This window comes from Mustela putorius, unplaced genomic scaffold (genome assembly GCF_011764305.1).
Source record: "Mustela putorius furo isolate JIRA1106 unplaced genomic scaffold, ASM1176430v1.1 tig00000873_pilon_pilon_pilon, whole genome shotgun sequence".
Classification (NCBI taxonomy): domain Eukaryota; kingdom Metazoa; phylum Chordata; class Mammalia; order Carnivora; family Mustelidae; genus Mustela; species Mustela putorius.
In genome coordinates, this window is record NW_025421504.1 from 897,454 (window position 1) to 918,352 (window position 20,899).

Here is a 20,899-nt window from a genome sequence, read left to right on the forward strand (position 1 = left end):
CCCAACTTAGTGTCGCTCTTGGTGCTGGTGTTGCTTTACGTAGCACCGCGCCTGGATGGTGGGTTCTGTCGAGCCTGTCCCCTCTGGTGTGGCCACTGGGATATCTGCCAGGTTGTTCGTTTCTTAAGTAGGCTCCACACCCTGCGTGATCAAAATTCTCGAGCTGTGTGGACAGAGCCAGCTGGGTGCCCCTGGTCTCCACCGCTTCCCTGGGTCAGTACGGCTTAACGACCGTCCGTTACTGGTCAGAAGGCACGCGTAAGCATCGTGAACCAGCGTCCTCCGGAGGGGCTGCGTCCTTTGCCGACAGTTCTGCGTGGGTTGGGGATGTATTCCAAGTCCTAGCAGTCCGCAGTTCAGCCCTGGTTTTTCTGTTTTGCTGGTGTGAAGCCTCAAATGCAGCCAGAGAAGTGTGGAGCTGGGAGTGCAGCCTGGTCCCTGCGGAGCACACACGCGGCCTTGCAGGCTACCGGGCACCGCCGGCGGCTGCCCCGATGGCTGCTGTTTTGTCCACTGAGTCTCCTTGTTGAATTTCTGGCCAAACTGTCCTTGCTTCAACCAGTCCTGTGGCCTCGGGCAGCTGCGTGTCCAGCTCGCCGTCTGTCACCATGACTGCAGTTTTCTCAACAAACACCTGGGAGGCTTTCTAATCAGCCCCCCCTTGTCCGGTCCTGGAGGCCCACCGGACTCTGGTGGAATTACCAGAGGGTAGGAGGAAAGGAAAGGCGCTCCTTCCCGAATCTTGACAGCAAGATACAGAGAGTGAGAGGGCGGGCACAAGCAGGGGGAGCCGCCGCGGAGGGAGCACCCCCGCAGAGCAGGGAGCCCGATGTACGCTTGAACCCAGGACCCCGGGATCATGACCCTAACCCTAACCCTAACGCTTCCCCCCACTGAGCCCCCCAGTCACTCCCTCCTTTTTTTTTCTGAAAGATTTTATTTTTGCAGCCAACATGGGGCTTCATACCTACAACCCCAAGATCAAGGGTCACACCCGGCCCCTGGCTCCGCTGACCAGCCAGCCAGGCCTGCCTGATGTTCGTAACTTCCGTGTAAGTGCTCCTAAATGTTGTATGTCTTTGGTCAGGAGTCCCGGGATGGGGGGCACCTGGGAGAGAGCTTGTGCTCTGTCTGTCAAGTAAATAAATAAACAAATAAAATATTAAAAAAAAAAAAAAAGGGTCCTGGAATGGTTGCTTTAAATGATTCGTCCTGTTAGAACCGTTGCTTTTTTGGGAAGGCATTTGGAAAACCCCTCCATCTGCGGTTCCAGAAATCCTGCCCACGTCGGTAGTTTTAAGTTTTCTAGTTACTGTATTTTTAAAGACTGCATGGCACTGATTTCCGCGGACCCGGCGGAAGTGCTCGGGGCGCTCGCCGTTTCGGTCTGGACCTGTCCTTCCTCCAGCGCCCGACCTTCGGGGACGCGGCCGTATTCAAGGCCGGAACGAAACGCCGGCCCCGTCCCTGCACACTGTCGGGTTCGTGCGCAGGGGCCCGCGAATTAAAGCACGGCTCGCGCGGCAGGCACGGGCAGGGCGTCGGGCGCTGGCGGCGGGGAGGGGCGCGCACGGCATCCGGCGGGGAGCGAGCGGGTTTCAAAGCCGCCGGGGGAAAGGCCCGCCCCGCAGCGGCCCCCGCGCGCAGCTCCCGCCGCGACCACCCCGGACTCCCGGCTGCGCCTGCGCCTGCGCCAGCCCCAGCGGCGGGGAGCGCCCTGCGCGTGCGCGCTGCGTTTCAGGCGGGTTCGCCGCGCGCGCACCCCGGCCGGGCCCCGGAAGTGCAGGGGTGGGACCCCGCGGACGGCAGCACTTCCGGCCTGGGGGGGCCCCCGGAGGCCTTTGAGCACCCGGCCGAGGCGGGGGACTTGCGGCCCTTTCGGGAGGCAGAAGCGGGAGCCCGGAGTGGAAAGCGGGCGCCGGGCGAGCCGGGCCTCGGGTCTCCCCTCCCCGCCCAACCGCGCTGCGGCGGGGCCCGGCCGACCTCCGGCCTCTGACCTCCGACCTCGCGGGGCGGGGCTCCTCCGCGACCGGGCGCGGTTTCCCGGGGACGCGTTTCCCGCCGCACCGCGGGCCGCCCGGACCGCCCTGGAGGAGGCACCTTCCGGCGGCCCCGGCGCGGAGTCCTGGGCCGGGCGGCGGCCCCGGCGTGGCGGCCTGCGGGCAGCGAGGGAGCCCCCGCCGCGGCCTGGCTCCCAGAGGCCCGCGGGCGGTCCGGGAGGGGCCCGGGCAGGTGCGTGTCCCGCGGGTCCGGCCGGGCGCCCGCGCGAGGCGGCAGCGACGGTGACAGCGCCCCGCGCGCCCGTGCGACCTCCCCGTGCGACCTCCCCGTGCGACCCCGGCCGGGCAGTGCCGCCCCCAGGGGCGCGCTCGGTCGGTGCCAGGCCGGTGACTGCTTCGGGACGCGGAGCTCGGTGCGCGGGGTCGCCGCCGCCGGGGATCCGCTGGGGGAGGCCGGGGGCCGCGGCTGCTCCGGCGGCCTGTGGGCAAGGGCGGCTGCGGCGCGGGCGTCCGGCCGGCACCGGTGCGACGGGCCGGCGAGCGCGCCCCGGCGTTCGCTGTGCGGAGCAGGTGGGCAGGGCCGCCTCCCTGACCGAGGTGTCCGGGGGAGGGGGACGAGGTCAGCGCGTTCCCTGGCTCTTTGGCGCACTGGCGAGCGGGTGGGGACGCGGTGCCCCGAGGCCACGGCCTTGGGTCTGCAGCAGGGGGGACCCTGATGTCTGTGCCTGCGACCGTCAGGCTGCCCTGGAGCGGCCTCGAGGACGGTTGTGCGTCCTCCGGGCTCCATCCGATGCCTTCAGGCCGCCCTGCCGCTCCGCCCCCGGCCGACCCTTGGTCTCCCCCTTTTCAGCGTGGAGGCGATGCCAAAGCTGCAGGGCTTCGAGTTCTGGAGCCGCACCCTGGGGGGCGCCCGCCACGTGGTGGCGCCCATGGTGGACCAGAGTGAGCTGGCCTGGAGGCTGCTGAGCCGCCGGCACGGGGCCCAGCTCTGCTACACCCCCATGCTGCACGCCCAGGTCTTCGTCCGCGACGCCAACTATCGGAAGGAGAACCTGTACTGCGAGGTGTGCCCCGAGGACCGGCCTCTCATTGTGCAGGTGGGCAGGGGCCTGGCCGGGAGTGCCAGGTGCCGCATCTTTCCAGAACCAACTTCTGGGGGCGGGGGCGGGGGGGCGGGCATGCTCTGGCGAAGCTCCGGGCTTCCCGGGGCTCCTGGGGCTGGGCTTGCAGAGATGGACCCTTCCTGGGGCGCTGGCTCAGTCTGGGTGAGGGGACGCCGTGAGTGCGGTGCGAGACTGGCAGCCCCTCCCCCTCACCTGCCCGTGTGCCACGTGTGTTACCGGACGCTGGGGAGGAACGCTCTGCTCTCCTGAAGTCCGGGAGGCCAGCGTTGTGTCACTTGGGACGGACGTGCGTCTGTGACGTCCCCTCCTCGTGGTGTGGGCCCGTGTCGTCACGTGAACGTTAGCACAGGATGGCATCCTGCAGGCGGCCCCGGGGACCCTGAATGTCCTGTGGGGCCGGGGAGCTGCAGTCCCAGGGTTTGTGTCGGGCTCACGTCACCACCTGTGTCTCCCAGTTCTGTGCCAATGACCCGGAGGTGTTTGTCCAGGCAGCTCTCCTGGCTCAGGATTACTGTGACGCCATCGACCTGAATTTGGGCTGCCCGCAGATGATAGCCAAAAGAGGTGGGTTCAGCCGCAGGTCGCTGTGCGGAGCACTGCCTTGTGGGGAGAGGGCAAGGCTCTAAACCACAGCGGGCCCCCTACAGACCAGGGTGTGGACACGACCAGGGGAGGGCCTTCTCTCCGCTCCTGGTGGCGTCCCTGTCCTGTCTTTGCTCCTCCCTCGAGTGACAGGGTTCTGCCGGCCTGAGGCTCGTCGCCCCCTTTAGTGCCTGGGGAGGATGAACGGCCGCCGGCCCTGCCGCTGTACACCCAGCGTAGTTCAGGCGTTGGGACCGCTCCCCGGCCTGGGGCACAGACACTGTTCTTCGCTGAGTCTGAGGGGTTGCTGGTTGGCCAGACGTGGTGGGCGTCCCACTCCAAGCCCTTGAGCTCCAGCAGCCGGCACACAGCCCCCAGGCGTGATGTGGCAGGACCGTCTGCTCTTTTGCAGGTCACTACGGTGCCTTCCTGCAGGAGGAGTGGGACCTGCTCCGGAGAATGAGTGAGTTGGCTGCGCGCTGGGGCCGGGGGCGGGGATCAGGCTGGGTCGTGGTTGGTAAAGGAGCCCCAAGGTCGTGGCCGGTGGGTCCTGGCCACTGCACACTTGCGGCTGCAGGAGGGGCTGGGAAACCACTGCCCCGCACCAGCCACTCCCCTTCGAGCCCGACCGCAAACCGGACAGCGGGAGCTGGGGGCAGGGGTCCCGGCCCAGCCCTGCAGTGTCTTGGCAGACCGCCCCGCGGCCGGCCCGAGGCGAACAGCACGCACGTCAGAAGCCGGCTCTCCTTTTCCCCAGTTCTCCTGGCCCACGAGAAACTCGCTGTGCCCGTCACGTGCAAAATCCGAGTCTTCCCGGAGATCGACAAGACCGTGAAGTATGCCCAGATGCTGGAGAAGGCTGGCTGCCAGGTGAGGGGCTGAGGGCTCGCAGGTCCACGCCCTACTCCCCTGCCTCGTGTCCCCTGCACCCTGCACCAGGCAGGGAGGGGTCCTTGCCCCCAGGAGCTCCCTTGAGGCACCGACTCGCCAGGGAGGGCCAGAATCGTGGTGACCCCGAGGCAAGGCCTGGTGAGGGTGGGGGAGCTGCGTGTTCCCGAGGAGGAGGCCGGTCCTGGGAGGGGCCAGGCCTCAGCTGCCCTCCCCTACCTGACCCCAGCCTTAAAGTCAGGTTGGTGCCCCCCCCAACACCTTTGGACCTGGCGTGCTGCCACTTCATGAGGAGCGGCCCTCGAACAAGGTGCCGCCTCGCTTCTGCACGCCGGCTGGATCCGTGGGACATGAGCCACAGGCAGCAGCCCCCAATTGCAGCCCAGGGTACTGGGCATGTGAGGCCCAAGGGTTAGTTTGGGGTCTGCGGTCACAGCACAGTAGAGCCAGGCCTGCGTTCTAGCTGCTGACCGTGCACGGGCGCACCAAGGAGCAGAAGGGGCCCTTGTCGGGCACTGCCTCCTGGGAGCACATCAAGGCCGTGCGGTGAGTGTGCGAGGAGGGGCCGCGCTGCCCGAGCTGGCGGGGAGCCGAGCGGTGGGGTCGGAGGGAGTGTGGGGGCTGGAGCTCTGTGCCTGCTATGGGGCACAAGGAGACACGGTTCTCCGCTGAGCGTCTGCCCCTGCTCCCGACAGGAAGGCAGTGGCCATCCCTGTATTTGCCAACGGGAACATCCAGTGTTTACGGGACGTGGAGCGCTGCATCCGGGACACAGGAGTCCAGGGGGTCATGAGTGCAGGTGAGGCAGGGCCGTGGCCGATGGGCCACAGCTGATGGGCCATGGAGGGGCTGGGCCCCATTCCGGTTGCCCGGGGCCTGTGCTGGCCTCACTCCCAGGCCTCGGCTGCCCGTGGCCTGAATGGTGGGGGCCGCCCCTCCGGGGACGTGAGCGCCTGCCGCCTTGAGCCCTCCTTCCCCGATTCTCCCCAGAGGGCAACCTGCACAACCCCGCCCTGTTTGAGGGCCGCAGCCCTGCCGTGTGGGAGCTGGCCGAGGAGTACCTGGACATCGTGCGGCAGCACCCCTGCCCCCTGTCCTGCGTCCGCGCACACCTCTTCAAGCTGTGGCACCACACGTGAGTTGCTCAGCTCTCTGGAAGCGTGTGTCGGGAGAGCTCGCTCCCGAGTCGGGTCTGTGTGCCGGGCAGGGGCTCGACCTGGGTGCGGCTCGGGGACAGAGCCTTTGTCTCAGGCTGCAGGTGCATCAGCAGCTCCGGGAGGAGCTCGCCAAGGTGAAGACCCTGGAGGCTGCCGCGGCCGTGAGCCGGGAGCTGAAGCTGCGGTGTCAGGCAGGTGGTGGGGCCGGCTGGGGGCGGGGTGGCCGGGCGGGCGGCGGGGCGGCCAGGCTCCGTGACCTGGGTTGCTCTGGGCTTCTGCAGGAGGATATATCCAGGCAGAAAGAGGGAGAGAAGCCCTCTGGCGGCTTGCCTTTCTTCCACTGGATCTGCCAGCCCTACCTGCGGCCAGGGTGAGCTTCCCACCAGCCCACGGGCCGGGGTACACACGGAGGAGAGGGCACCCCGCTCCCTGCACCAGGGCCTGGCGGGCCTTCTGCAGCCCTGGTGGAGGGTGCTGGCGGCTCGGCTCGCTCTTGGGATGCTAGCTGTCCCCTAAGGTGATTCTCTTAAGCGGTCCCAGTGGATTTGTCCTGGGGGCAAGTGGCAGGCACCCCTGAGCTTCCCCTGGGTCCCTGCGGCCGTGGCTGGGCTGTCATCTGGGGCCACTCAGACCCAGCCACGGCCCCGGGAGCCCAGGAGCCGAGCTGTGGGGCGCTGTACACGTCCTGGGCCCCGGGCTGGTGAGTCACCCCTCCACGGGGCCGGCTCTGCCCGCTGCCCTGCCCTCCCAGGCCCAGGGAAGGGAGCGAGGAGAATGGGGGTGCGCGCGGCAAGCGGGCCCTGGAGGAGGAGGAGGGCGGCACCGATGTCCTGTCCAAGAACAAGCAGAAGAAGCAGCTGAGGAACCCCCACAAGACCTTCGACCCCTCGCTGAAGCGTAAGCTGTTCTCCCTGTGGGGCCCCAGGGGCTGCTCCCCCGGGCGAGGGGAGCGCAGTGGTAAGGGCCTGCTGGGAGCCAGGCTGCCACGGTGAGTGACCGCGGCCCGGCCTGCCCCCTGCTCCCCTGGCTGCTGCTTGGAGGTGGGGATGGGCTTTGGGGCCACCCTCTGGAGAAGGTTCTAGTGGCAGGCACCTAGTACGCGGTGGGGACACGTGTGCTGCGTCCTCGGGCCGGCTCCCGGCTTCACCAATACCTGCTTCTGTTCTTTTCTCAGCAAAATACGCTAAGTGTGATCAGTGTGGAAACCCGAAGGTGAGTCTGGCCGGGCTGCCCAGGCCGGAGCTCAGCATTAGGGGGCGGCGGGCGGGGCGGTCCCTGCTGACACTGCCCGGGACCTGTCGTGCGGACGTGGGGGGCAGCCCCAGGGAGGATGGCTGTTTGCCCGCCTCACGACAGCCGCTTGCGGTGTGGAAGGCAGGCCCTGGGCCGGGCTGCAGCCCACCGGTGCTCCTGGCCGGCCCTGGGCTTTGGGGGGCTGGCTCAGGTGGAGGGGCCACAGCCGCAGGCTCACCGGCTTCCCCGCGTCCAGGGCAACAGGTGTGTGTTCAACCTGTGCCGGGGCTGCTGCAAGAAGCGAGCGTTCAGAGAGGCTGCGGACTGCCCAGGTAAGGGCGCCTCTGCCGCCGCCCCCCCCCCCAGTCCCAGCCCCCAGCGGGCAGTGGGACCCTCAGCCTCCTGAGCCCCACCACCCTCCTCCTCTGCCGCCAGGTCACGGATTGCTTTTTAAAACCAAACTGGAGAAGTCTCTGGCCTGGAAGGGGGCCCCGTCCAGGCTGCAGGAGCCCCAGCCAGCAGGACCCGGGGAGCCAGGCGGCCTTCCTGAGGTGGTGGGCAGCGCCCTGGCCTGAGGAGCAGCCAGAGCCGGACACAGCGCCTCCCCAGGCCCAGGGACTGCCGCTGTGACCTCTACGCATCCCACTTAAGGAAATGCCTTTACTCAGGGAGCCTCCCGCTACTCTGCGCGGAAGGAAGAGCTGGTCTCCCCTCGGCCGACGCCAGGAGCCCAGAAATGCTGCACCAGGGAGCAGGCGCCCAGGCTGGACCTGCCCCCTCCCTGCAACGTGTGTGTTCAGAAGTGAACAATAAACGTGCATCTCTGAAACGATGCAGAGAACCAGACGGCGTGAGCAGACCCCAGGCCTGCGAGACCTGGACGTGAGGCTGGGAGGGTGGAGCCGCTGCCTGGTCTCAGGCCCCTCCCCGCCGCTCGGCCTGTGTAATGGGGTGGGGAGCCCTGACCCCAAAGCCTGACCTCATGGAGATGGGCCTCGGAAGCCCTTTTAGCAGAAAGGAATGGCACCAGGGAATGTTCTCAGGCTGCCCTTTAATGGACTGACGTTGAACTTGCCTGCACCCTCGGTGACACAACAAGGGGGTGCTGCTGGGGGTGGGGGTGACACGGGGAAGTCACACGGGTGAGCCCTGCCGGTCTCTCCTTCCGGGAAGGGCCTTGAGCAGCAGCAGCCCGCCTCGCCAGGGCACAGCCAGGGCACAGCAGGGGGCGAGGGAACACGAGAAGCCGGGCCTGGACGCCCCTGCGGGGGGCCCTGCATAGCAGGGGCCACAGGGGTACACAGGCCCCTCCACAAGTAGCGGGTGAGCCGTGGGAGCCTGTGTGTCGAGGCCGTGGATGGGGGCGGGCAGGGCACGAGCCGATCCTGGAGGCCAGTGAGCGCCCTCACATGTTGGTGCTCATTCGGGACTGGCTGTTGGCCGGCGTCAGCTCCCCCTGGCTCCCTTCTCGGGGAGGGGACTGGGGTGGAGACGGGGCTGCTCAGCCCAGGGGACGTGTGTGTGCCCACCCTGCAGCGCGTCCGCACGGGGGCTGCCCCTGCCCTCACCTTGACGTGAATCTGATTGCGCAGCACGGCCGCCCGCAGGATCATGGCTTTGGCGCGTCTCTGGAACTCCTTCCCCATCAGCAGGGACTTCTCGAAGGTCGTGCTGCGCTGGTCCACGTCCCGGGCGTACAGAATCTGCGGCGGAGGGGTGGGGTTCAGCAGTGCTCCCCACAGCCCAGGGGCCCTCCCTGCACCCACGGCCTTGGCCCCGGGCCCGCCACCTTGCTGTGGGAGTCGATGCGGGCGTTGATGAGCCCCTCGAGGATGAGCTGCGTCAGCTCGTCCTCCAGCGCCGCCACAGTGGTGTTGAAGGCCGCGGCCATCTTGTGCATGTCCGCCGACACGTAGGGGCTGAAGTACTGCGGGGCCGAGGCCGAGTCAGCCGCTGGGGACTCCCGAGCCCGCCCGCAGCACCCCGCCTCAGCTTCCGCACCCCCGCGTCTACCTGGATGAGGGCGCGGTTGCGGATCTGGGTGTACAGCGTCCTGACGTGGGGGGCCAGGTACATGTCCAAGAGCAGGTTGTCCTGGTGAGGGGACCCGCTCAGGCACCGCTGCTCCCCGGACCCTGCCCCCCAGCCCCCCGCCCCCCAGCTGGCCGGTCCCTCACCTTCATCTCATCCAGCATCTTCAGGCACGAGGCGTACTTGGACTCGTAGAATTTGAAGATGATGTCGCGAACCTGTGGCTCCAGCTCCAGGAACAGCTTGAAGGAGCTGCAGACGCATGGCCCTCAGAGCCGGCCCGCACCTGCCCTGACGGGCACCTGCGCCAACGGCCGACGGCCCGAGCCCCCCCAAAGGCCTGCCCGGCGTGAGTCCTCACACTTCCGGAAGGGAGCAGGCCCGGGGGGCGCAGGGCCGGCACCCCACCCCCCACCCACCTGCTGGAGATGACATTGCGCTGCAGTTCCTGCCGGTCAAACGTGGCCAAGGCACACAGGCCACCGTAGACGGCCACGTTGCTGGGAGAAAGCAGCTAAGGGCAAGAAGAGTTGGGACAGACACCCGGGGTCACTGACCGTCGAGAGAGTCCAAGGAGACAATAGACACGAGGCCGGGTCACGGCTGCCCCACGCACCACCCACCACCCACCTGAAGGGGGCGTCCCCTCAATAAAGAGCGTAACCCATGAGTCCTCCCCCTGCTTCCGGAGACCCAGCAAGAGCGCGGCCCCACTCGGCCTCCGGTCCCTCACCTCAGGGAAATCGCAGTGATCGAACGAGGCCAGCAGGAAGCACTTGGCGGCCTGCTTGTACTTGCGCGCGGCCAGCTCGGCCAGGCCTGCGGGGCAGGGGGACGGGGGGAGGGCAGAATGAAGCCCGGCGCCCTTGCCTCCCCCACCCCAGCCGCTTCCCAGGGTCAAGGACGGGGACTCTGGTCAAACGTGGCCACACCCGTGAGCCTGGCCCGGAGAAGCCGGAGAAGCCGTGAGCAGCAGAGGCGAGAACTCCTACGAAGGAGCCCCAGGCCCACCCGCTAGCCACACCTCCGTCCCTGACCACTGGCCACGCACTGGCCTCCCCGCCCAGGACTGTGGCCTGGCGGACACCCCTGGGGCGGCTCGGACGTTTCCTCCGCTGCGATGAGGCCCCCCACCCTGGCAGTGAGAACTGACATCGGACCCGCACACGCCACCCCAGCGCTGGTCTCCTCGGTGGCGTTTACCCGGCCCAAAGCCCTCACCGGCAGCACACTTGAGCTTGGTGAGGATCGCCTGGGTCTGGCTGTCCCGCTCCCCACGCTGCTGCAGGGGAAAGTGGGACACGTCAGCCACCAGCCTCCACACCCTGGTCCTTCCCTGGGCCCTGCCCCAGCTTGAGGGGCAAGAGCAGTCTGGGGAGGGCCCCGCCCGCCGGGGCGCAGCGGTCGGGGGACCGGGTCCGAGGACAGAGTGGGGACGCCGCCGTTACCTCGGCAATCTCCGGGGTGGACTCGGCCTTGCTCACGTAGCTCAGCACGTGAGACCAGTTCTGCAGGTAGACGCTGACCTGGCGGGCAGGTGGGGTGGGCTCAGCTGGGGCGCCCCCTCCTGGCTCAGGGGCGGCACTGCCCCGCAGCCCTTCCGGCCGCCCACCCCCCAGGCAGGGCCCACCTTGATGACGTTGAGGCACATGTTGATGACGTGCTTGGCGCTGGTGCAGTAATCCCGGGCCCGGGAGTAACACTTGAGGGCGTTGCTCAGGTCCCCACAGTCCAGATAGTGGTCACCCAGGTCGTCGTGGCCGCGCCTGTAGGGCCAGATGTGAGCGGACCTGGCCCAGGGCCACAGGGGCCGTGCCGGCCGCCAGCCTTCCGGCCTCCCGAGAGCAGCACCTGATGCTCTCCTTGATGGAGTTGCCCTTGTAGTTCTTGAGGTCCGTGTCCAGCTTCTCCAGCTTCAGCAGAGCCTTCTTCCGAGTGGCCTCCACCCAGGCCGTGTCAAGGGGTGGCGGCTCCACGCCACTCTCAGGGATGGTGTCCGGCGCGTTCTGCAGCTCCCTGAGGGAGTGCTCAGGCGTCAGGGCCCGAGGCGCAGGCAGAGGGGTGTCCCCGGGGACCCCTGCCCAGCCCCTGCCCAGCCCCTGCCGAGGGAGCGCCCAGGCAGCACAGGAACACGGGCCCACAGCCTGGAGCGCATGCCCGCCGGGAGAAGGCGCGGGCGTGCGGCCACGCGCAGAGGAGAGCAAGGGGTCCTCTCCAGGAGACCCGCTTCCCGCCAGGACATCTACGCGCCCTGCACACGCAGAGAAAGGCCAGGGCGGCGCAGAGAGCCCCACGACAGGGCGACTGAGAACCTGGCCTGTTTTGCCATTCATCGCCCTGCCTGGCTTCAACAAAGAAGGCCATGTCCCCACACGGAGGCAGGGATGCTATTAAGTGCCCACACGGGGACGGTGTCAGGAGTCGGGAGCACAGGAAGGCCCTGCCCAGGCCGGACCCAAGGGGACACACCACGCCCAGTCCCTGTAGTCGGCTCCCACCAAGGGCCCTGTCTCCTCTGGCCAAGCCCCGGGTGTCACCTGGTGGCCTCCGAGAGCTTGCGGTGAATCTCTTCATACATGTCCACATTGAAGGTCCTCTGCACAAAGGACAGGGCCATCTTCAGGGCTTCTGCCCGCAGTGGGGGGCAGTGGTCGGCAATGAACTGCAGCCGCTCGATGCGCATCAGCCCGCTGTAGCTGGCCGCGTACTGCTCCAGATCCTGAAGTCGGGGAGGCGGGAGTGGACGGAGGCTGTGCAAGGTGGGACCCCAGATCCCAAGTCCTGGCGGGTGAGCCAGGAGCAGGACCCAGACACTGACCCTTCTGCGGTATCCGAGAAGCCCTACACCCATGGCAAGAACGACGAGGTGTTCGGGCGCCAGCCAGACGGCTCTCCGGTGCCGGCAAAGCCACCTGGCGTGAGCCAGGGCGGGGGCCTCCAGGGTAGAGCCCTGCCTGGGGCGCTGAGGGGGCAAATGGCCAGAGCCAGATGGGCCTGACTCGTGACTGCCAGTCCCCAGGCAGAGCGGTCAGGAAGCCGTGCTGCAGGCTGGGCGCCAAGAAAGACCTGTCCTGGGTCTGAGGAGAGCTGCGCGTGGGCTCTTGACCCATGAAGAGAAGTGGGGCACCCGGTCTCCAGCTGGGCTACCGCCCCCCAAGACCAGTGGGCAACCGAACAGCCTAGAGGTTTCTGGGTCAGAGAAAAGCATGGCTTGGGTGGGCCCCCCCACCTACCAACCCGCCCCAGGACTGACACCCCACGCCCTCTGCTGCCTGCCTTAGGACCGCGCGCAGGGTTCCTTACCAGAGTAGGGTTCTCCACCACGTAGTTGACATCGGACGCATTCTGCGGGTCCTCCTGGGGGTCCACATCGATCTGCATGGGCTCCACGGCCCCCTGCAACACAAGCGGGCATTTGGCACTCGAACCGGACTGACCAGGAAGGGCAAGAAACCCTCACTGTCCCCTGAGTCGGGCTCTGCCCGCGGTGCCACGTCCCCAGCAGGCTCCTGTCCTGGGGATCCTGTCTGCGCGATCCTGTCCGGGACCCAGTCCGGAGGCGCTGGCCGTCCCTGACCGTTCCCCAGCCCGTGTCCGGCGCCGCCCCCCGCAAGCCCCGCAGCCGCAGAGCGAGAGCCCTGGCGCCCAATCCACCGCGGGTCTCCGGGGCCGCGGGCAGGCAGCGGCGCGGGGGGGAGGGGGTGCCCCTGCGGTCCCTTCGCGGCCGCAGCCACCGTCCTGACGCTGCTTCTCCGAGCCTCGAGCAGCGCCCGGCAGCGGGGGCGGCGGGCCCGGGCGGCGGCGGAACAGTGTCCTGGGGCCGGTGGGCGCGCCCCCCCGCGCTCGCTCGCCCCTGGGCCCCCCGTCCTGGACGGTACCTCGGGAAGCAGCGTACGGGCCGACAGGCTGCGCTCGGGCCGGAGTCCCCGGCCGAGCCCGGCAGGACGAGGGCTGACCTGCCGCTGGGAGGGGCGCGGTAGAGCGGCCCCTGCGAGGAGGCCTGCCCCGCATCCTGTCCTGGCTCCGCACCCCCGGCCCTGACACAGCCGCCCGCGGCCGGACGGACAGAGCGTTGGCGCCGGCCGGGCTGCCGGGCCCACGGCGGGGCCCCTGCGCGAGGCCGCGGGGCGGCGGGGAGGGGAGGCCGCGCGGGGGCCCGGCCCCGGCCCGGCGGCGACGGGGGTGGGGGGGCGGGAGCAGCGGTGCGGGAGGGCGCGTTGGGGTCGCCGGCCGCGGCGCGTTACCTGCAGGTTAAACACCTGAACCGGCAGCGGCATCTTCACCGACCCCGCCGCGGCGCGCCGTCCACTTCCGGGGCAGCGCCGTCCACTTCCGGGGCAGCGCATCCGGGTCGCGGCGGGCGGGGCGGCTCTTAAAGGGGCCGCTGCGCGGCCTGAGCCCGGGCGGTGCCCGCGGGTCCCGCGGCCGCATGAGCCGCGCGCGGGGGGCGCTGTGCCGGGCCTGCCTCGCGCTGGCCGCGGCCCTGGCCGCGCTACTGCTGCTGCCCCTGCCACTGCCCCGCGTACCGGCGCCGGCCCCCGCCCCTGCCAGGGCTCCCAGTCCGAGCCCCGGCCGGCGGGGGTCCCCAGCCCGACCCGCCTCCGTCCCCCGCCTGCGGCCGGACGACGTCTTCATCGCTGTCAAGACCACCCAGAAGAACCACGGGCCACGCCTGGGGCTGCTGCTGAGCACCTGGATCTCCCGGGCCCGCCAGCAGGTGGGCCTCGCCCCGGGATCCCCGATCGCGGCACCCCATCCCCCGATCCCACAGCCCGGATCCCGACCCCGGACGGCAACCGTCCGCGCCCCCTACACCCCTGTCCCCGCAAGGGCTGCCCCGGAGACCCCATCCCCGGGACCCCCTGCCCACTGCTGTGTCCCCAGAGTGATGGCCAGACCCTCACTCTGAGTCTGTGGGGACCCAAGCGCGGCCGCCCTCCCACTGGGGTGGGTTCTCTCAGCTGACACTGGACCAAGACCCCACAGACGTCCTGTGAGAGCAGGCCAGGCCCCAACCGCAGCAGGAGACACTGGGGACAGCAGCAGGCCATCGCTGGGGAAAACCCCCACCCCACTCCCCCCCACCCACAACCCCACTCCCCCACCCCTCCGCCCCGTCCCAACCCCAGCGTCCAGGCCCATCCTGGGCACCCTCTTATCCTGAAGCTCCATCTCCGAAGCCCAGGCTCACCCAGGGGCATCTCTGCAGCTCCATTCGGGTCCCCCTGGGGCCTCACAGGTTGTCTCTCCCCAGACCTTCATCTTCACGGACGGGGATGACCCTGAACTGCAACTCCGGGCAGGTGAGCGCACTCCCCAGCCTGTGCGCACCAGGTCCCCTCATGGATCCTTTGGTGCGGTGACACCCGTCTCCCTGCTGTGTACAGAGGTCTGGGGCGGGGTGGGGGGCGTCGCTTGCCCAGGGTCACACAGCTGGTGGAGAGCAGGGCCAGCATCCAGGTCCCCTACACACACGGGCCGGGCTCTGCCTCCCGCAGCCCTGGCAGGCCTCCCAGGGCCTCGGGCCAGAGCCACAGTCCCCAAACGGTCCCGAAGATGCTCCAGCAGAGGCCACTGTTTCCTGGCAGTCCTCGACCTGGGGCGGCTTTGCGCTCACAGTGGTGCAGATGGTTGTTACCGGTCTGGGCCCTGTGGGTCAGCAGCCGGCCAGGGCTGCGCGGTTGGACCCGGCCTGGGGGCTTCGAGCAGGGTGAGGTGGCCATGCCCACTGGGCAGCCCCGTTTTGCCCTGATCACCATGCGGTGGGCTGGCCCTCACGCCTCCCCCGTTTCCCGCGCCCGGCAGGCAGCCATGTCATCAACACCAACTGCTCGGCCGTGCACACCCGTCAGGCCCTGTGCTGCAAGATGGCCGTGGAATACGACAAGTTCATCGAGTCCGGACGCAAGTATGTGGTGGCCTTGCTCCAGTGCCCCCCAGGAGAGCCCAGGGCTGAGGCCGGGCCCACCCATGCTCGGGAGCCAGCAGGGGGAGGCCCCCAGCGGCACCAGCCCCTCACGCCAGAGCACCTCTCGCTGCTCCCAGGTGGTTCTGCCACGTGGACGACGACAACTACGTGAACCCCAGAGGCCTGCTGCGGCTGCTCTCCGCCTTCTCGCCCAGCCAGGACGTCTACCTGGGCCGGCCCAGCCTGGACCACCCCATCGAGGCCGCCGAGAGGGTCCCGGGAGGGGGCACCGTGAGTGCTGGGCCGGGAGCACGTTTGAGAGCGCGGGGACCCCGCTGGGGAAGGGCGGCAGCGTGGCGAGTCTGGCCCATGCTGGGGTGGGGGCCCTTCAGGAGGTGCTGTGGGAGGAGCTGGGCCCCTGGGAAGCCCCTCCCTTGTGTCGGGGGGGGGGCACCCTCTGTGCGGAGAGCAGCTGCGGATACCGCCCGGCCCAGCGTTTCTCTCCTCCTCAGGTGACCACCGTCAAGTTCTGGTTCGCCACGGGCGGAGCCGGCTTCTGCCTGAGCAGAGGCCTCGCTCTGAAGATGAGCCCCTGGGCCAGGTGAGGGCGGTGCGTGGGGGGTGTGGGGGGCCGGCCGCCCGGGCTGGGAGGCGGGCATGGTGGCACTGAGGACGGAGGAGGCCCTGACCTGCTGGCCCGGGCCCCCCACCAGCCTGGGCAGCTTCATCAGCACCGCCGAGCGGGCGCGGCTGCCGGATGACTGCACCGTGGGCTACATCGTGGAGGGGCTGCTGGGCGCGCGCCTGTTGCCGAGCGCGCTCTTCCACTCGCACCTGGAGGACCTGCGGAGGCTGCCGCCCGACGCCGTGCTGCGGCAGGTATAGCCCAGCTCCCGGGCCTCAGCCCCCGGCTGTCCCCCGAGGTGCCTGGCCCTTGCCCGGGATCTCAGGCCCATCACCAGGGCTCAGGGAAGCATTCCCAGCCCTGCAGCGAACTTACTGCACACCGTGTGTTTGGCCTGCTGGGATCCCGGGGCCTGGGTACAGGGGCTCCTTTGTGAGGGGCCTTCCTGGATGCCCCAGATGGAGGGGGACAGTCCTGCCCTGGGTGGGGAGCGTGGGGGATGGGCCCGGACTTGGCCTGGGTGGGCCCTCCACCTACCCTGGCAGGTCGGGGGGAGGTCGTGCCCTGGGGGCCCTGGGATGGGGGGCAGTCCTGCCCTGGAGGGCCCCGGGGAGCCAGAGGCACAGCAGCCTCTCCTGGTTTGACTCCGGAGGCCAGAGGAGGGTGTGGGGGAAGAGCTGATCCTGGGAGCGACTTGTCTCTTCTCCCCTCCCTGCCCCCGCTCAGGTCACCTTGAGCTACGGGGGTCCAGAGAACCCACATAACGTGGTGAACGTCGGGGGCTTCAGCCTGCAGCAGGACCCCACACGGTAGATGGGCAGTGAGGAGGGCCTCTGGTGCTTCCCCCCACAACACCTACATCCCAGGAGGCCTGACCTCCGCGTTTCCTTCCCAGGTTCAAGTCTGTCCACTGCCTTCTCTACCCAGACACAGATTGGTGTCCTATGCACAAGCAGAGTGACCTCGTTGCTCGGTGACCCTGGACTCCCAACCCAGGGAGCAGGACCGTTGCTGACCCTTTCCGCTCTCGGCTCTCTTAGCTGGCCACAGCCATGTCCAGGGAGATGGGGTGCTGCAGGCTTCCCCCAGAGCGCCCCCCCCCAGAGCCCCTGGTGGGCCAGGGGACCGAGCTCTCTGGGTGAGTGGCCTGCCCCTGCACCAGGGGTCCAGGCTGTGCGTGTGCCAGCTGCCGCCGAGAGCGGGGGGTGTAATGTGGGTCCTCCTCCCAGCGCAGCCCCGAGGTGTGCTCCCGCAGGAAAGGGGTCTACTCTGGGACCTAGCGGCCCGGGGACCTAGCGGCCCGGGGACCGAGCGGCCCGGGGACCGAGCGGCCCGGGGACCGAGCGGCCCGGGGACCTAGCGGCCCGGGGACCTAGCGGCCCGGGGACCTAGCGGCCCGGGCGGAGGCCGGCTTCTGCTCCCAGGGCCCCGCGCTGCCCTCACCCTGCTGGAGGGGGTTCCGGGCAGACTAGGCTCACTGAGTGGGCTCCAGGCCCAGGGTCGTGCGTGGGCTCCGTCAGCAGGCCATCCGTGGGCACGGAGGCTGCACCAGCAGGCCTGGAGCGGGGACCCGGCTGGTCTCTGAAGGCGCTGCAGTAAGGCCCCCGGCCAGCGAGCTCAAAACCCGGCTTACTTCTGCCCCGGGCATCGCCACCTGGAGGCCGCCTCACCGGGTCTCTTCTGCCAAGGCCTTCATATCTCTCCACTCCGACCCACCACTCCATGCTTGTCTTCCCTGACCTCGCCCCCTGCCCCAAGTCCAGAAAGCAGCAGGGCCCTTCTGTTCTGGGCTCCCCCTGCAGGGCGGTGCCCCCACCCCTGCAGCGGACCCGCCTTAACTGTGCCTTTCCGTGGAAGAGAGAGCGGAATGAGAGAACTCGGCACTTTCGCCCTGGCTCCTGGCTGCGCAGTTGCTGGAAGTGAATAAAGGGGTGATTGTTATTCTCTGGCCGGTTGGCTTAATGGACCGGCCCGGCACCTGGCAGCTGAGCTGACAGGCCTCCAGCTGCTGGCCCAGGAAGGGTCTCCAGGCAACTCTGCGCCCCCCAGAGCCCTGCTTGCCAAGCCTTAACTGCCCGAGGGGTCCCAAGCGCACAGCAGGGGCTGGACCCACCGCAAACCTGGCCCCAGAGGCTAGTCTTCCGTCTCGCCTGCTTCCTCAGCACACTGCGGGACAACCAGTGTGTGTGCGGGGGGGTGCGGGGCTGTACGTGAGTGTGGCTGTGGCTGTGCGTGTGTGCAGGGCCGTGCATGAGCATGCGTGTGCAGGGCCGTGCGTGAGTGTGCGTGTGCGGGCCGTGCGTGAACGTGCACACGTGTGTGTGTGCAGGGCCGCAGGTGAGGGAGCCGTAGAGGTGCCGATGCACGTGCGTAGGGCAGGCAGGGAGCACCCAGACAGCAGCCTGGAGTCCTCGGACTGGTGTCCACGTACGGTTCGATGGTGCTCCGCCAGGAGGAAGACACGTCCGGAGGTCACTGAGAGTCCAGCGTTACGGGTTCCAGGCCCCAGGGCTGCTGACAGTCCTGGGAGGAGCCCCAGACTGAGCACCGTCGGGGCCGAAGGAGGAGCACTGGGGTCCAGGCAAACGCAGGGAGTGGCGAATTTCAGCAAGTCTGAAACCTTGCGTTCTCGGTGCTGCACGACTGTCACGGCAACCAGGGAGGGATCCGCGGGGGAAACTGGCACCGGATCTCAGCCCCGGGTCAGCACCTCGCGGTGTGGTCCGCAGGCGGCGGCGTGTGGGTGTGCGTGAGGCTCCGCCCGCGGCAGGTGGGGGCTCCCGCCCCTTCCTCAGCCTCCGTTAGGCCCTCGCCTCAGCCTGGGCTGCGCCGTGCCCGCGGGGGACGTGTCTGCCGTGGAGAATCGCGCCCCCTCCACCTCCGCTCTGTCTACACCGCTCAGACGCCATCAAGTCTGAGCTGGTCACTCTGCTCTCCAAACCGTCCTCCAGGCTTGGATTTGCCATGGACTCGTGAGCCAAGCCCGAGCCGTTTCTCCCACTCTGGCTGGGGTCTGAGTTCACGTCCACTCACTCGGGCCTTGAGGCTTTTCTCGTTAGTGGCCCCAGCACTGCCCATTTGTGTTGCTGGACTCGGGTTATGAAATTTTCCAACAGGCAGTTTCCCATTTTGCTTCAAACGTCTGTCCCCAGGTGCGACCGCTCGGGGTTCCCGGGGAGAGGATCCCGCGACCCCAGCCGCACACCACGGCAGACAGGCGGACCGGGCGAGCTTGGGGCTGCGGGGGCCGTCAGGGTGGAGGGTGAGACAGGCACCAGGAGGCGGCCCAAGCCTCAGAGTGGGAACGGAGCCTGAGGACGGGTAGACATGGGCTCCAGAAATCCAGGGGGTAGGAGATGCCAGCTGGGGTCCTGGGAGAGGGGTGCCCTTAGTCCCCGAAGCAGCAAGTTCGCAAGGGACCCCCATCACTCGGGAGGGAGCTTGCGGCAGGTCACCCAGCATTGTCCTTCCTCGGAACACCCCCTAACACCCCCGGACATAGAGCATGCCGTCCCCCAAGACTGGGACACTAGCCCAAGCTCCCAGACCGCAGACCCCCTCGCTGGGTCAGGAGGAACAGTCGTCCCCGGACCCCCAGCGGCCTCCAAGGTGGGGGGGTACTGGCCGGCTTCCAAAGCGGCGAGCGGCGGGGTCTGCCAGACCCGCTGGTGCCTTCATTTTTCAGGGAGGACAAAAAGCCTGGAAAGAAACGCCAAAATGTTTAGTTGTCTCTGAAAAATGCAAAAACCGGTAAAATGGATTTTTTTCTTTCTCCTTTATGGCATTTTACGCATAACAAAGTATGTCATACAATGGACGTGCAGTAGCCAAAGCATCAGAAAAAGTTAAAATTTTGTAAATTAAGTTTAAAAATTCAATCGTGCATCCCTGGACATCCATCTAACAGTTTTTTTGAACGAGTGTTTAATAAACGTCAGGACACCCCGTGTCCCTGCAGGCCAGGCCCCAGGCCAGCCCTGGGGGGACAGTGGGTCACAGAGCAGGCCAGCTGCTGGGGGCTGGGGGCCGGTGAACGGGGGCAGCTGCTGATGGGTGTGGGCTTTCTTGGGGCCACGAAAACCCCTTGATCCCCACTGAAAGGCTGTGCGTTTGCAGACTGGCCTGCTTGATCACATTTTGTTTGTAATCTCAAGATCAGTTCTTCCTGTCCTCATCCGACAGTGGAAGACCTGAGCATCCCCAGCGGAGGTCGCGGTCGGACTAGGCAAGGCCCTGCTTCCTGCGTCCGAGGCCGGAGGCTATGGCGGGTGGGGGAGGGTGTGCACGGAGGGCAGAGGCTCCCGCTCTGCGGCCAGAGGCACAGGGCCGAGTCCCCACTCCCAAGCAGTTCACACGACGCTGCTGAACCTTGTTTTCTCTTTTGTCAAACAGAATCTCCTGGAAGGAACTGTGTTTCCATTGCTAGGGTTATTATCTCCGTGAATCCTGTGCGTGCCGGAAGGCCACACGCATCCCTCCAGAGCAAGGGCTCGGTACTAGCTAACTCCGTGTTTGTGGCCACGTCATCCCACCGTGAGTAACAGGATTAGCCCGATTCTGGGATTCGATAGTAGCTGTGGTTACACAACTCTCCGAACGTAAGAAAAACACCGAACTGTACACCTTAACACCAGCCACTTTTTGATACAAACAATGTCTCCATAAAGACGTCGTTTCGGAAGTGAGCCAAGATGAGATTCAGAGCGGGAGTGGCCCATATTTATTGCATAATTTCAATGTATTAACCAAAAAGTTCCCACAAAGAAATACCCCGTTTCAGGTGCTCTCGCTGCTGAATTCTATCAAACGTGAAGGGAAGAGTACCAACATTACCCAAAACCTTTCAGAAATCAGGCTGAAGAGGACACTTTTCCTCATTTTGTGAGGCCAGTATAATGCTGGTACCAAAGTCTGACAAATACATTACAAAAAAGTTGATCAGCCGACTCGAAACTTGGTATAGAAACACTAAGCACATTAGTGGAATCCAAAATGCAACCTTGGAAAAGAATCGAGTTAAAGACTTCAAGACCTGCCATGGGGCTGCGGTGCGGAGACAGCGGGTGCCGGGCAGGCCCGCACGCAGAGCCCGAGGGCCCAGGGGACAGCCCGGCGCGGGTGCACACGCCTACAGGGGACCACTAAGGTCTCCAGAGCAAGCCTATGGGGGTCTTTTCAACAAATAGGGCTAGAATCAGTCCATGAAGTCATTTGTTTTTTTTTTTTTTTAAATAGCTTTATTTATTTATTAAATTTTATTTATTTATCAGAGAGAGAGAGGGGGAGAGAGCGAGCACAGGCAGACAGAGAGGCAGGCAGAGGCAGAGGGAGAAGCAGGCTCCCCGCCGAGC

The 20,899-nt window shown here is 67.1% G+C and overlaps 3 protein-coding genes across 8 annotated transcripts; 2 read left to right on the forward strand and 1 right to left on the reverse strand.

Annotated features, from left to right (window-relative positions):
• The first annotated feature begins 2,085 nt into the window (after nt 1-2,085).
• DUS1L (dihydrouridine synthase 1 like) lies at nt 2,086-7,830 on the forward strand. 3 transcript variants are annotated; one of them, XM_045085649.1, is made up of 14 exons: nt 2,086-2,232; nt 2,851-3,097; nt 3,613-3,688; nt 4,119-4,169; nt 4,464-4,576; nt 5,058-5,140; nt 5,290-5,393; nt 5,585-5,729; nt 5,846-5,942; nt 6,033-6,121; nt 6,503-6,648; nt 6,926-6,963; nt 7,241-7,316; nt 7,420-7,830. In XM_045085649.1, the coding sequence occupies exons 2-14, from the start codon at nt 2,861-2,863 to the stop codon at nt 7,557-7,559; spliced, it is 1,395 nt and encodes a 464-aa protein (XP_044941584.1). In that variant the 5' UTR covers nt 2,086-2,232; nt 2,851-2,860; the 3' UTR covers nt 7,560-7,830. The 3 variants fall into 3 exon arrangements, with proteins under 3 accessions (XP_044941584.1, XP_044941583.1, XP_004748732.1); XM_045085648.1 differs by having other exon boundaries at nt 2,087-2,232; nt 3,580-3,688; XM_004748675.2 differs by lacking the exon at nt 2,086-2,232 and adding an exon at nt 2,259-2,570 and having other exon boundaries at nt 3,580-3,688.
• Nucleotides 7,831-8,018: 188 nt separating this feature from the next.
• Nucleotides 8,019-13,360, reverse strand: GPS1 (G protein pathway suppressor 1). 2 transcript variants are annotated; one of them, XM_045085647.1, is made up of 14 exons: nt 13,260-13,360; nt 12,319-12,411; nt 11,553-11,734; nt 10,867-11,031; nt 10,646-10,781; nt 10,464-10,541; nt 10,237-10,294; nt 9,749-9,834; nt 9,435-9,529; nt 9,162-9,267; nt 8,998-9,078; nt 8,774-8,911; nt 8,553-8,687; nt 8,019-8,464 (listed from the first exon to the last, which is right to left on the reverse strand). In XM_045085647.1, the coding sequence occupies exons 1-14, from the start codon at nt 13,290-13,292 to the stop codon at nt 8,390-8,392; spliced, it is 1,461 nt and encodes a 486-aa protein (XP_044941582.1). In that variant the 5' UTR covers nt 13,293-13,360; the 3' UTR covers nt 8,019-8,389. The 2 variants fall into 2 exon arrangements, with proteins under 2 accessions (XP_044941582.1, XP_044941581.1); XM_045085646.1 differs by having other exon boundaries at nt 10,237-10,297.
• Nucleotides 13,361-13,377: 17 nt separating this feature from the next.
• On the forward strand, nt 13,378-17,489 carry RFNG (RFNG O-fucosylpeptide 3-beta-N-acetylglucosaminyltransferase). 3 transcript variants are annotated; one of them, XM_013054279.2, is made up of 8 exons: nt 13,378-13,732; nt 14,225-14,318; nt 14,821-14,923; nt 15,061-15,214; nt 15,436-15,524; nt 15,637-15,802; nt 16,275-16,357; nt 16,444-17,489. In XM_013054279.2, exons 1-8 carry the CDS (start codon nt 13,445-13,447, stop codon nt 16,523-16,525), a joined length of 1,059 nt encoding a protein of 352 aa, XP_012909733.2. In that variant the 5' UTR covers nt 13,378-13,444; the 3' UTR covers nt 16,526-17,489. The 3 variants fall into 3 exon arrangements, with proteins under 3 accessions (XP_012909733.2, XP_012909734.2, XP_044941586.1); XM_013054280.2 differs by having other exon boundaries at nt 14,255-14,318; XM_045085651.1 differs by having other exon boundaries at nt 13,379-13,732; nt 14,270-14,318.
• The last annotated feature ends 3,410 nt before the right edge of the window (nt 17,490-20,899 follow it).